Consider the following 14,544-nt stretch of genomic DNA (forward strand, 5'->3'; position numbering starts at 1 on the left):
GTCTATGAAATGTTCTATGCACTTTTTTCAGTCCCCTGAAACTTGCTGAATGTTTAAGGTTATATCATTATCACTTTTAATTCTCAACAGACTGTGAAGGTAGATATAAATTATGTCCACTTTACAGATAGGAAAACTGACACTTAAAAAACTGGGGAACAGATGCTGGAAGTCACAAACTGGCTGAGAAGGAACTTGAACCTATCTTTCTGGACCTACAGACCATCCTCTTCATCACCTCACTATACCACCATTCAACTATTTAGCTCTGGGATTTATTAAAGGAAACCTCTCCATAGTAGAGAGAGCAATGCCTTGGAACCCCATAGAGCAGAAGCAGGTGCTAATAGGGGCAAAGACATCCCAGGGGTGTTACTAAGTCCCATGAATTAGGGCTGAATTTATATGGCTATATAACATCAGAAACTGTGGAACTATGTAGGGGAAACTGGAAATTCTTTAAGTGAGAATTTATTTGTGGAGAAGACACAGAGGAAGAGGAAAAGCAAGACAATTGTAAGAGCCATCCTGTATGGAAGCCGTCTGCATCTCTGTTAAATATTCCAGGCAGCGTGTAAGTAGAGATCAGTCCTTGTAACGCTCCATTGATTGTCAAAAGCACGAATACCATGATATGTTCTTGTTCATGTTTTATAGAGAATTCTTCTGTAACTGCCCTTATCGGTGAAACATCAATTGGTTAATATGGCTCCAAGCATCACATTGCCACAGTTTCAAATGCCCCATTGCTTGTAAACTTGTCTCCAACCAGTTAAGTTGTTTTGAACACAAACAACCTCAGAGTGAATTTTTTTTTTTTTAACTTTTGAGATTTAATTTCCAGGCAAATGAGTCATACCAGTTAATTTTAAGATTCCATCAGGTCAGTTTAAGCTGAAAATATTTGTTTGTCTCCAAAAAAAAAATAATAAAGTGATACTACAGACGTTTCAGGTTCCTTCTTAAAAATATCTTTCTTCACCAGGTTAATCACTTAAGAACAGGTTGGTTAATTCAAAGAGGAGTATCTGAATCTGATATACCATGAGAAACCAGGAAACCCACATATTGACCCAGATGGCCTCACCTTGCAGGAGCTGAATTTCTCAGAGCTCTGTCCCCCTGAGTCCCAACCGTTTTACTCTCGGAGGAGTGCAGGGAACTTGAAAAACAAACTCAGAAGGCCACCTTTCTTCCTTACCAGTAACAAGTCTTCCAAAATAGCCCATGCCTAAACAGAAATTGAAGTAAAAGCTCTACACTGGAGCTATGAAAGCAGGCAAGAGAAATAACGCAACACAAACTAATGTGTCAAAACAATTATCTCACTAAAACCAATTGTTACAATCACAGTGACTTCATGCTCTTGACACACAGCAAGAAGCAAGCCCTTACCAGCATATTCAGAACCTAAAAGGCTTCCTCTCACTGAAAACCAAGTGAAATTCTATTTGAAGTTTATTTTAGCTTTTCAGTGCTCTCAATTTCAAAGTCAGTCAGCTGTAGTGATTTTCTTGTTTTTACCAGTTGTACTTGTTCAGTAGTTCAGTAATATATTAATAAAAATGTATATAAAGTAGGTTTATAATGGGGAACAAAATCTTAGCTCGTTTTGGGGGGAAATATGACCTGGAATTAGCTATTGTCTTTCTTCTAATTCAGAGTCTTACACAGTCAGAATAAACATTATTCTTATACAAATTAGAACCTGCCAAAAACAGAAATATAGTAAACACTTCATAGTTAAGTTATTGTGCCTAAAAAGTGTTTAGGGGGTTTTTACTTCTGCAGAATGACAAAAATGTAAATTTCACAATCAGACCTGGATTCCTTTCCAGCCTCCTAACACATCTATTAGAGCCAAATGGAAGAAACCTAATGCTGATGTACACCAGACCAAACAGCTGGTCTCTCCAAGGAAATGGATTAGCAGCAGCATCACAGAACCAGCTCACTGCAGAAAAGCTCTCTAGATAGCCTCCTACTTTTTGTCTCCTGCTAAAATAGCCACCAGAGGGGAGGACAGAAGGAAAAGTGCATAGCCTGATGCCAGATGCTAGGGAGTGAAGACGATAAGACTTGATCCATCAATGTAAATTCTAAACATCTTCTGGAGAGTTATGAGGCCCAACACAGGAGGTTGGTGCTGTTAGTTAAGTGAATCATCCCCAAATCAGGTTGTTAGGGATTAATACTACAACAATACAGAATCACCTTTAATTTTCACAAAATATTCCAACATATATCATCTCTTACCTTTTTTTAACCAGGATATGTTATTTTAATTAGTAGGGGAATATCAATAAATAGGATTTGTAGATTAAATAGTAGGTTTATATGTCATTTTTATTGTATAATCAGAAAAGTGTGAATACAATAAATTAATGTAAGACAAATAGTTCTGGGAAAAGGTAGAAACTGTACCAAGAACAAGAAAGACTAATGGTGGTCACATACAATAAACGGATAAAAAATATGTGTGCAGCAGGGAGTCTTACAGTCAATCAACCCCAAAGTTTTACAAGATGAAGAATTACCCACATATTCTAAAGGGGAGAGAGGAAACCTCCAGATCTCGCTGTTAATCATAATGAGATATGACAAGACACACATACATTTTTTATTGAGACATACTTGGATATAACATTATATTAGTTTCAGGTGTGCAACATAATGATTTGCTATGTGTATATATTGTGAATGATCACCACAATAAGTTTAGTTACCATCATCATTACACATAGTTACAAATTTGTTTCTCTTGTGATGAGAACTTTTAAGATCTACTTCCTTAGCAACTTTCAAATAAACAACACAGTGTTTTTAACTATAGTCCCCATGCTGTATATTACATCCCCAGGACTTACTTATTTTATACCTGGAAGTTTATACCTTTTTATCACCTTCATCCAATTTCACCCATCCCCCATATTTTGTGTATGTTTTCACAGAATATTGCAACATATGTAATCTATTGCGTTCAGTCGGTTCTCTTCCCTACAAAGATTGTTTGCTATACAACAAGACACTCCAGAAAGTAGCAAACTGTTACTGGTTCTGCTTTGACAAGGAGTTTTTGCTTAGTATAAACGCACAAGTCTTGCTTTAACTTCAAGTTCGTCATATCAATGAGCTCTAGTATTAGCATCTATAAAACCTGACTCTTCAGGAGACAAGTCACTAAATGGTCCTTATCCAAACCATTCTTTTCCAAAGCCCATTGTCTAAGGAAGCTAGGGACAAACAAGCACAAAGGAAAACTACAATTGTTTCTGGTTCAAATAAACACACTCCTTATTCCAAATCTCTTAATGTCTTTGAGGACATTCTTGCATTGCCTTCCTAGTTCCTGGACTTCTATGAGATCAGCAAATACACCAAAAGCCTCTGCTTTTAAATCATTCATAGTGGGTGCACAACTGGAATCAATCATCCAACGTGCACACAGAAACTCAGATTCCGCTACTCTACTAATGGTTCTTCCCAGAGACATGGTTAAGATCAAGATTTTTTTTTTTTAAAGTTGCTTGAAGTAAGATTTGAATCTGACTCTCCAAAAGTGAAATTTCTGATATTCTGATTTTCAGGTGATCAGAAAAATAAGAATGATAGAAACTTAAACGGTTGCTATCTGGCCTCTTCTCACTTGCTCATACTCCCATTTCCCACCTAGTTAGGATCAGACTGAAGATCCATTCTGGGGTTCTGAACACAAACTTTATGACAAAAGAAACCAGAAATGGCAATAGCTAAACTCTTACAATGGTGCCCTTCAGCTTCCAAGAGCGTTGTTTTTAAGTTCATAAAGGTTGTGCCCATAGGTTTTTCACAGGTGCTTCTGGGGAATGGTAATCTCATAACAAACCAGTTAGAACTGTGTCTGCATGATGGCAAGAGGTATCAGGCAGGATTCACATAAGATCAAGTTCCCCAGATAAATCCAGCTTCACAAATAGAACCACTCTCTTTACCACAGGGCGTGGTAAACCTGGCTAATATGACATTTAGCCAGCGATCAAAACGCTTATGAAATAGTTCTCTCAGCTTCACGATATGTGTTCCAGTCCTTCTGGAGCTTTGCTTAATTATGATATTACACAAAAACACTATAGCATTTTCAGTAATAGTTGGGATTATTATCTAAAATGTTGACTTGACCATAGCCTTACTTCTTTCATTTGAATCTAGTATCATCCAGGCCCGTGGTTTTCAATCAGAATGCACATCAGACTTACCTAGAGAATTTAACAAAAATGTCTAGGACCTCTACCAGACTTAATGAATTTTTTACTTGATATTCTTGGCATATTCATTTAGGATTTTTATGTTCTATCTCGAGATTTTTTTTCATCTGTAAAAATTATAGTTGTCCATTTTTGTAAAATCAGCAATACATTCCCTGACTTCTTTGAAAATAGGCTTATTTGTAACCCTTTGAGACTTTTTAATTTGAGGGGAATAATTTTATTACATTGTTTTGCATTTCACATTATACATTATTCTTATTATGAACTCTCATCAGACTTCTTCACATTTGAAAAGTATTAGTAGTAAATTAACCACAACCACTTTCTGTTTCTGTCATCTATACATGTTTGTTTTCCTCAGATGCCTGCCTGAAGTTTCTACTATCAGTTTCAGGCCAGAATTTGTGTCTTCAACAAAGAAGAGTACTCTCAAGAGTCCCTTGGTAAAATACTAGGTACATTGAGCAACTGATATTTCAAAGAAGAGATTCTGGGTATAGGCGTTTGATGATATCAATGGGCTGAGAATTTACAGAATTTACAGAATTCTGAGAATTTACAGAATTTTAGCCCAGAACCAGACAGCTTCACGCTACTGCTAACCCAAGATCAAGTGGAACAAGAATGAATTACATAGCACTGAATGGACTCATAAGGGAAATGTTACTGTGGTTATTTGTTGGAAATGTTGTTTTAATGCTCGAATTCATTACTGGATTTATAAGAAAGTTCTTTCTCTTTCTACTTCAACTATCTGTAACCCTTACAACTTAGTAGATTCTTGTATTAACTACATTTTATTATTTTCTCCATTTTTAATGCTTTGGCATCTCGAGCCTCCCTGACTGACTGGGGAGAGACCTCCTCGCTCAGGGCTACCCAATTCTTTTTTTTTTAATTCTTTTTTTATTTTAGATGTGATAAATATATATATTTTTTATTTTATTAAATTTATTGGGGTGAAAATTGTTAGTAAAATTACATAGATTTCAGGTGTACAATTCTGTATTACATCATCTATAAATCCCATTGTGTGTTCATCACCCAGAGTCAGTTCTCCTTCCATCACCATATATTCGATCCCCCTTACCCTCATCTCCCACCCCCCACCCCCCGCCCCCGTTACCCTCTTAGCGACAGGAAACATAACAAATGACTTGCCCAGGAGCCTGCCTTTCATATGCAAACGAACCACCCAGTGCCGTACTCAGAACCACCTTCTTTAGCTGACTTATACACTCCAGGAGGCACTATTTCTCAGCCCTAATCGTCCCAAAGCCAGGTACCAGACTAGAGACAACCCCGTACCTTCAAGTCCACTGAAATTATTCAAACTAGCCAATCCTAAGGCAACTTACCCTGTTTGCCTTGCCCATGGAAACCACAACAATGGCTTCTGTTCTTGCTTTCCCCTCCCCTCTTCTGTCTCCTGGCTAACCCTGGTATTCCCTGTGTGACCCTGCAATGCACGGCATGCAGGAATTTTTTCCAATGGCAGTCATGGGCTGATCTGTCAGCCTCACTACACCTGAATAATAATAATAAAACCTACATTTCAAAACCATTCCCTTTATGCAAACAAACATAAACATTTTAAAAATGATATCTGCGTCTCACAGATCCCCAGAGTTCAAAAACTCATATCAAGTGTCCTTACTTTTCATGGCAATAGGGTTGTTTGCATATATTCAATAATAATCTGTTTTCCTTTTTACCAATATAGAACTGGGAAAATCTGATATGCAACCAAAGTCTTGCCTGAAAGTCACAGTGAGAAGGATGCTTATTGAATCAGGTAGAAACAAGCCATTTTTAAGGAGCTACTGTGGCTTTACTTCTGGGGCCAATGCCTGCAAAGTCCTCCTAGGATAACCGGCCTGCTATCTAACTCACAGTGTACAACCTTACAGGTGATAAGGACCATCATTTCCTGGTAGGCCTTACCACCTGTAAGGTTATTTGGGGGACGTCAAGAAGAAAGGAATTCATCCAGATGTATAGGTACTGCAGGTGAAATATGTTGGAGAGAGTTTCTTGACCATGGTTACCTTTGCCTTGGGATAGCAAATAATAAGGCAGTAGAAGTCCAACCTGAGATTCCTAATGGAAACTTCAGGAGAGAGAAGATAATTTTGTAATTATTCAATACTACATGGCTCTAGATTTTGCAAAACATACTTAAGAAGACCTATATGGTAAATTAACGTTACTACACCTAGGTAAATAATCAGACCAAACCTAAGGAGACTAGCCTTATTTTGTGATCAAGAATCATCTTATTATGATCATAGGGAGAAGGAAGGGGGCAGGAGGAGACTATATGGAAAAATTACAAGAGACTTTGAAATTTAGTGGATGTCTTGGCTAGCTCATCCACCTGGATAACCTCTGCTTTTGTTTGTCTATAACTAGGCTTTTTTACAAGGCTATACGGTGGAAACTGATGGCAGTGTGAATAATTCCTCTCCACAGAAATGCAAATTGTGTCCAAGGGAAACTAACTGATTATCACCCTATGGATATTCCAAGTTTTGCCAATTTTGTGTCCATTTGTAAATTGATTTCAGCATTCTTTGTCAAACCATAAATGCATGATACTTTGCATCTCTTTTGAACTGGTTGTAATATCTTATTTATTCCCTCATTAATTAATGATTTAAATAAAATCAATTATGTCTTTATTTCATATCTGTATGAGAGTAATGATTATATTCTCTTTTAAAAGATAATGTTTCACAACTGAATAAAGATATGCTTACATTCTACCCCTAAAAATGATACCAATCATATATTTATCTTTGCAGTTTTGAGCCATTTAACAAATAATACTGAGTGACCCCTCAGTGCTAGAGCTCCAAAGATACACAAGGACTGAATCACTGACCTCAAGGAACTTACATCCTAGTGGAGCTAACATTCACTGAAGCATTTATCTAGCATTAGTGACCAATACCACAAAGCTTTCATAAAGAGAAGAAAAACACACTTATAAAATCTCTCAAAGTAATCCTTTTTAAATAATTACTGCTTAGCAACACAATGTATCACCGAAGGAAAAAAATTAATTCCTGGGGGAAATCATAGGTTTTACATAAAAATTAAAGTGTGATTCTATTTATCCAAAGAAACCCAAAACACTAATTTGAAAAGACATATGCACCCCTATGTTCACTGAAGAATTATTTACAATAGCCGAGATATGGAAGCAACGTAAGTGCCCACTGAGAGATAAGTTGATAAAGAAAATGTGATGTGTATACACAATAGAATATTACTCAGCCTTAAAAAAGAATGAAATCTTGCCATTTATAACAACATGGATAGCACTAGAGGGTATTATGCTAAGTGAGTAAGTCAGACAGAGAAAGAGAAATATCATACAACTTCACTTATATGTGGAATCCAGAAAACAAAATAAATGAACAAACAAAACAGAAACAAACTCATAGATACAGAGAACATTTTGACAGTTGCCAGATGGGTGGGGTGTTGGGGAGAAAGAGTGAAAAAATAGCAAAGGCTTAAGATGTGCAAATGGGCAGTTATAAAAAAAAGTCATGGGGATGTAAAATACAGCACAGGGAACATAGTGAATAATATTATAGTAACTATGTTACTGTAATGGGTACTACGCTTGTTGTGGTGATCACTTTCTAAGTTATATAAATGTCTAATCACTATGTTGTACACCTGAAACTCTTATAATGTTGTATGTTAACTGTAATTGAAAATTTTTTAAATATATATTTTAAAAGAGTGCAACAAATAAAAGATCTCCATAAATAAAAAATAATAAAAAATATAAACATTAAGGTTTGAATAGTATAAAGGCGTAGGTTAATCATTAGACTCACAGTTGGAAGATCTGGGTACTTCTTGACCTCTTTTTAGAAATACTGTGCTTTTATGGAAAAGACATCCTACTCAAGTTCTTCTAAACTGATTATAGACATGTAATTCCCCTAATCCTTAGTTTTACCAGTTGTACAAAAAGATAATAATATTAATTCCATGGGATTGTGGTAAAACATGGTCCATGCCTGGAACACAGTAAATGCTCAAATAGTGTTAGCTGATTTTATTAATAATATTATTTATCGACGCTTAGTTCTTGGTCAGTACTCAACCAATGTTCAGTATTCCTCCCCGAAGAAAAGAGGAAGAATGAAATATGTTTCAAAGTTCTCCCAAATATGGAAGAACTAAAATAATATTATCAAAGTTCTCTTAGTCATTGGGGGCGGGGGGTGAAATCTCATTGTGTAGACAGAGCTGTTAGGAATGAAATGGAAATTTTACCTGCAGTCCAGGATTCTAATGTTGTATTATAAGTAAAGACTATACAACCGTGTCTCTCTCCCGAAATTTTCCCTGTATAAGCAACAGGTGGGGCATTACATACCCCATTAGTACCTTATTACCAGTGATGGCTGTGAAATTTCTGTGAAGCCAAACTACAGGATGACAAGAAAGAGGGCACTCTAGGAGAGATGTCTGGTCATCCAAGCCCACAATGTCACAGGTGACCCTCAGTAGGAGGTTCAAGGCGAGAGCCTCCCTGGGATCAGCCAGACTCTGGAGGCAGCTTTTTGGGTACCTGTGTGTATCCTCCCCAGCACCACATTCCTAATCAAACGAGTGCTGGGTGTGTTCAGTAACAGGCAGGGTCTCAAGTTGATCATAATTCAAATGCTATTTTACACTCACCCCTCTCTGCAACTCAACTCGATTTAAGATAATCACAACACAACTTCGTGAATGCAAAAGGCATTTGCCTCTCACCACAAAATTAACTGACCAAATAAAAGATCATAATGCCAAGAAAGAAATGGGACAAAAATCACAAGGCAAATAAGAAACTACAAGGTCAAATAAACTGTCAAGCTAAAGTCATTCACCAGGAAGGTCACCTGATGCCCATTTGCTAATAGGACTGGACTTAACGTTATTATATAATTAACCTATTGCACTTAGAGCCTCCCCCGTTACCTTTAAGGTTAACAGTTAAGTGTTAACAAAAAAGCAAAGTCAACATTATGGAGCATGTACGTTCCAAGCACTGTGTTAAATGCATGACAAGTATAATCTCATTAGTGTAACCACTGACCTCCTAGTAAGATTAAAGTGGATTATATTCATGTAATCTCTTTTAAAAGCATCATAAATTATTTGAGGGGTTTTTAAGATTTTTGAAAAACCACATTCTTTGTCATATCCATCTACAACTAGAAAAAGTGGGGGGAAAAACAACTAAAATATAAATGTATTACCCAAATCAAGTCGGAAAGCCGCGTCATTCATTCATTTACTTATTGACCTCAAAAACTAGACAGTACACACACACACACACACACACACACACACACACACACACAGGCAGAGACACACTTGAGTGTTTATTCAAGGCTGCTAAACTGTAGCCTCAGAGAATAGCTCCAGGTAAACCTGTGACTTTTGATTTGCTGAGAAGAATCTCCAAATTTGGGACAAGAAATGCATGTCCTGGATAAATTAGACAATAAGAGGTCCTCCTCCACCCTCACCCACAAGAGTGAGGAAGCTTCCCTAAATCAATGTCAAGATATAGTATTTAAGAATATCCCTTTGAATAGGTACTAAATTATTAGCCTGCCCAGAGCACTGCACTATCAAGAAACAAGAGCACCCACGCGTCGCAGGCCGGAGGTACACGCAATGGCAAGTCAGGCTAATCGCCGCCTGCAACATAACCCACTCAAACCATCTGCCAGAACTGTGCCCTCGCCTGAGAAGCACCCATCTTGGCAAAGGCCTGAGGAGTGGACCCACTACCTGACTGTCTCCGTGACTCCTCCCGTGCTCTGCTTTGAAGATGGACTTGGGCTTCCTGGACTTGAAGTTGCCCATGCTTGGCCGCAGGATGCAGTCCACCAGCACGGTCTGCTCTACATGCTGCGGCTCGCAGGAGGGCGCGGGCTCCTCTAGGAGAGCCCCGGCGTCGGGGTAATTTTCTTTATTGTCTTCATCTCTAAAAGAGGAAAGACTCAATTTAGAAAGCACCTCAAGAAGTAATACACGGCTGCAGGAAAGAGGGGCTGGCGATACCCACTGCTGCTCTATTTATATGGAACCTAGCAACGTTCTTAGTTTCCACTTACAGGGTTTCACAGGAACAAGAACGTTAAAAATGTGAATTTCCCTCTTTGGACGACTCCGCATTCCCTTCCAGTCTTTGCTAATGAACACAGACTTTTGTAGTTGTAACTTTGCACATACTATCATGTTTGTTTTCAATTTTTCACTTCAAGAAGCTATCACACACATATTTTTCTCTCACAATAATAATGTGAAATACTCAGGTTAGACATTGTCATCCCAACTTTATAGATTAAGACTCTAAAACCCAGAGATTAAATAAAGTGCCTAATAGAAGGGCTAATTCACCCAGACCTGGAGTGATCAGATATGTCTCCAGTCTCTCATGCATGTGTCCTGGGTTCAGGCATGATGCTTTCCCCTCACTGACAAGTCTGTAATCATCTCCCTATAACTTTCAGAAGCAGTTGGTTTAACAGGGTCTATTTTAATAGGATGCATGCTATCAGATAAAATATAAGACAAGGGTCAAATTTTATCCAATCAGGCCATCTCAAGCCAACAACATTATCAATGCAAAATCAGAGATCCCATTGTCTGGGTTCTATCTGTGTGGACTTGCCGAAGACCAAATGGGCTAGTGTTACCTTCGTACATCGTGCTGGGATGGCACTTTTAATTTTCACTCACCAATCAAATTCAATACAATATTGCCCCCACTGTGTCAATTTCCTCAAAAATGGTGACCTAATAACACTCTTATTTGAAGTCAGTTATCCCAGTTAAATACAGCTGCGTTTTATTTTCTTATGTTGCTAACAATCCACGCAAACACCATGACATAACCAAACGGGGCATTCTCTATATACAATCAAAACCATCATCCTGAACCCACTGGCAGCCATCTGGTACTAGATTAGGAGTGTTCCCCCAGATTGTGTTTTTCCCTCCTGCTCCCTGACCAAAAATACCTGTAAAAAAGATTTTGGCAATGTTAGCTAGGAAGAAATTCCTCATGACTCAAGGACACATAAAACCAAGAGACAAGAACAGAAAATGAAGGATTTCCACCCCACTGCTCAAAATGTCTTCCGCTCCCCTCCCCAAAAAAGAGGTTAAATTCACTAAACTAATATTGGGAGGATGAGCTCCAGTTAGTCTTTAGGAAAAAATCAAAGTAAACATCAGGATTGGAGGTCTGGAACACGATCAGGTGCAGGTGGGCAAGGTGTGGAAATATAAGTATGTGAACAGTGAAACTTAAGCCTCAGGACAAACTTAGTGCTATCTGGTTAAGGAGAACCCAAAAAGTGAAATAATTTTTAAATGTTAGCACCTGGGAAAAAAATCAATGCCAGTGACACTGGTTAGTATTATCCCTTAAGATCACGCATAAGTTAAAAAAAAATCTAAGTCACTAATGGGTTTGGAAACCAATATCAAACCATGAGTTGGAACTACACTAGTTCATTTGAAATGCTTTTCTGAGGGAGAGCAGAACACGTGATCCTATAATCCACCACTTTGGCATATGGATTATTTCAAACTAAAGATAATCAAGGCCCAACAGACTCAAGAAGAGCATTATACCCCACCCCCCCTTGTCTTTCTCTACTTCATTTCTTGACTGGTTTACGCCTAAAAGTATTTATATAGGGGGCCTGTACAAGGAGAGAGCTAATACCAAAGATGACTTTTTATATCAGAAAGACTTATCTGTGTGGCCTGGCAAATATTTGTTCACTAAACAGCTGCTCTTGTCATCTTCCTGGGGCTTGTCTTCCTCCCCTTTAAGAACCCAGAACCCTACCCTTTCTCTTTTGCTCAGAATAGCATATATGCCTCCAGTACCTGACTGTTGAAGAGTCTTATATCTTTGAGCTTCCCATATATACAAAATTAAATTTGATTTTCTCCTGTTAAACTATCTTGCATCACTTTAATTATTAGACCAGCCAAAGAACCCAGAAAGGAAGAAGGGAAAAGCTTTTCTCCCCTACATCTCACTAGAAACAAATAACACTCACCCACATACTCTGTGTTCTTAGGTGAGAAACAAAAGGAAGAACAGCTGCCTTTACAATAACCTAAATGTTTTTCGTTCAAGGAAGATTATAGAACACTCAAGAATAAGAAAAAAGAGTGATTTTTCAAATCTAAAATGACTCTTTTGATAGATTCATTCCTCAAATAATACCTGGACTTTGTTTTTATACCATATTTTCAAGGTGCCCAAAATTTATTCACGTCATCTCATTTACCTCCTTGACTTGAAAAGCGAAGAAGGTGAGTGGGGGGGAGCAAAAAATATCTTTCTCTCATTAGACAAATATAAAACCTAAATACAAAAGTCATCTTTAGAAATGGATTTCTATTACTGGTCCCTCAGAATTCACAAAACAGTACAGGTTATGTAATTTATGCCACTGCTTATCAGGATCAATCATCACTGAGAATGAGCATGGCGTTCTGAAAAGAACAACGGTCTGAAAGAGCCTCTCACTTATTAGTTGTGTAGCCTGGACCACACCACTTCACTTCTTTGACCCTCGGCCATAAGAAGGATGTTATCTCCACCTTTCAGAGATAATATTAGGTTGGTGCAAAAGTAATTGCGGCTTAAAAGGTTACAAATAATTGCGAAAACTGCAATTATTCTTGCACCAACCTAATACATACAGTCTCTGTGAAATGCCTACCACAGAAAGCTGGCTCCAGGCCACAACCCAGTATTTGACTCTCACGGGGACTTAGGCAAGTGGTTATTTGCAAAGAAAAACCTGAGGGTTCTTTTTAGTCTTCCCTTACCTCCAGGATACAAACCAAACTTCTTAGCAAGATACACAAACCCTCTGAAACTGGGCCTTTGTTTATTTCTGGAGTTTCCTTTCTTACCACTCCCGGCCTCCTCACTCCCACCTAACTCTCAGGATTCCTGCCATCCTGAACTGCTTACTGTTCCTTCAACATGAACAATTTATCTACCCTCTGTTGGCTTTCTAGTAAGTTGCTCCCTCTGCTTAGCGGCATCATCGTTTTCTGGGCCTTATAGCCTACCAAAAAAAAAAAAAAAAATGTCATGCGCCATGTGTAATTTTCTCCAGGATTCCATCCCAGAAACCTCTCTGGGCTATTCAGTCTTTGTAAGTGAAACCTCTGTTTACCTCTAGTAAAATAGCACTTAATGCACTGTAGCATCATCATCCATATTCTCGTCTACCTCCTCCAGTGGACTGAATTCTTGGGAGCAGGGATTGCTTTGTCTTTCTCTCTTCCATATCTTGACTGGTTTCTGGCACACAAAATAGGCCTTCAACCAGTGTATATCATCCAACAAGAGGACTTGTGAGTCAGACAGACCTGAGTCCAAATTCTGCCTCATAGTGGCTGCATTATACTGAACAAATTAGAATCCCTCTGAGCCTCAGTTTCTCCATCTATAGGATGAGGAGGGAAACATCCGTCTCCTTTCAGTTGTTTAGATTATACAGTAATCTATGTACGTGAAAGTGCTCAAAACAAAGCAAACGTAGAAGAAATGGTTAACCATGAAGGTTTTCCATCGTACCATGAACACCTTGATGACAGACCATACTTCAGATACTCAATGACATGTTTGGTGAATAAATATTGAACCTCTTCCTTAGGATTTATGATGAGAACATTGAGATAGGCATATCAATGTTTAATTCAATTTAGGTAGGATTAAACATTGAAGGTATTTATCGAGCCTTCCCCATATAAAAGACACTGTCCTGAATGCTAGGAGTGGGTATCCAAAAGTGGATAAGACAAATCTTCCTTCAAGAGCTGATCATCTATTAGAAGAAGTAAGACATGAGAACAAATTATTAGAATTCAAAGAAGAGACTAAAGACACTTCTAAGGATGGTTCCTGCCCTTCATAATTAAGACCCAAGCAATGGTGGGAAATACCTGAGACTGGAGCAATCAGTCTGGTCTTCATGTAGAGAGACTGTATCTTCCTCACACCTGGGGAAAGAAACAAAACCACATCAGATCCAACTGTCTGCTGCAGTAGAAGCAGCAACAGTCTAGGACTATCTTAAGATTCCCACAGTAAACTAAAAAGAGAATAATTTTCACTGTTCCCCTAAACCAGCTCTGATTCCCAACATGTCTACCAGTCATGATATGTCTACCTCTTGTTATATCAATGTTGTTGTTTCAAGTGAGTTTAAAAGCTCAGAACCAGAGGTAA

At 38.1% G+C, this 14,544-nt stretch overlaps 1 protein-coding gene across 6 annotated transcripts in view; it reads right to left on the bottom strand.

The window, feature by feature from the left end:
* FAM13C (family with sequence similarity 13 member C) overlaps positions 1-14,544 on the bottom strand; it is a 110,204-nt gene that overhangs the window by 89,060 nt on the left and 6,600 nt on the right. For all 6 annotated transcript variants that reach the window (XM_088791993.1, XM_088791991.1, XM_074339443.2 and 3 more), the window contains 2 exons: positions 14,259-14,315; positions 10,059-10,254 (listed from right to left, as the gene is read on the bottom strand). In XM_088791993.1, coding sequence (XP_088648119.1) covers positions 10,059-10,254; positions 14,259-14,315 — 253 coding nt within the window. The remainder of the gene's footprint in view (positions 1-10,058; positions 10,255-14,258; positions 14,316-14,544) is intronic.

Source organism: Rhinolophus sinicus, chromosome 15 (assembly GCF_057876585.1).
Source record: "Rhinolophus sinicus isolate RSI-liver-muscle chromosome 15, RSI-T2T, whole genome shotgun sequence".
Classification (NCBI taxonomy): domain Eukaryota; kingdom Metazoa; phylum Chordata; class Mammalia; order Chiroptera; family Rhinolophidae; genus Rhinolophus; species Rhinolophus sinicus.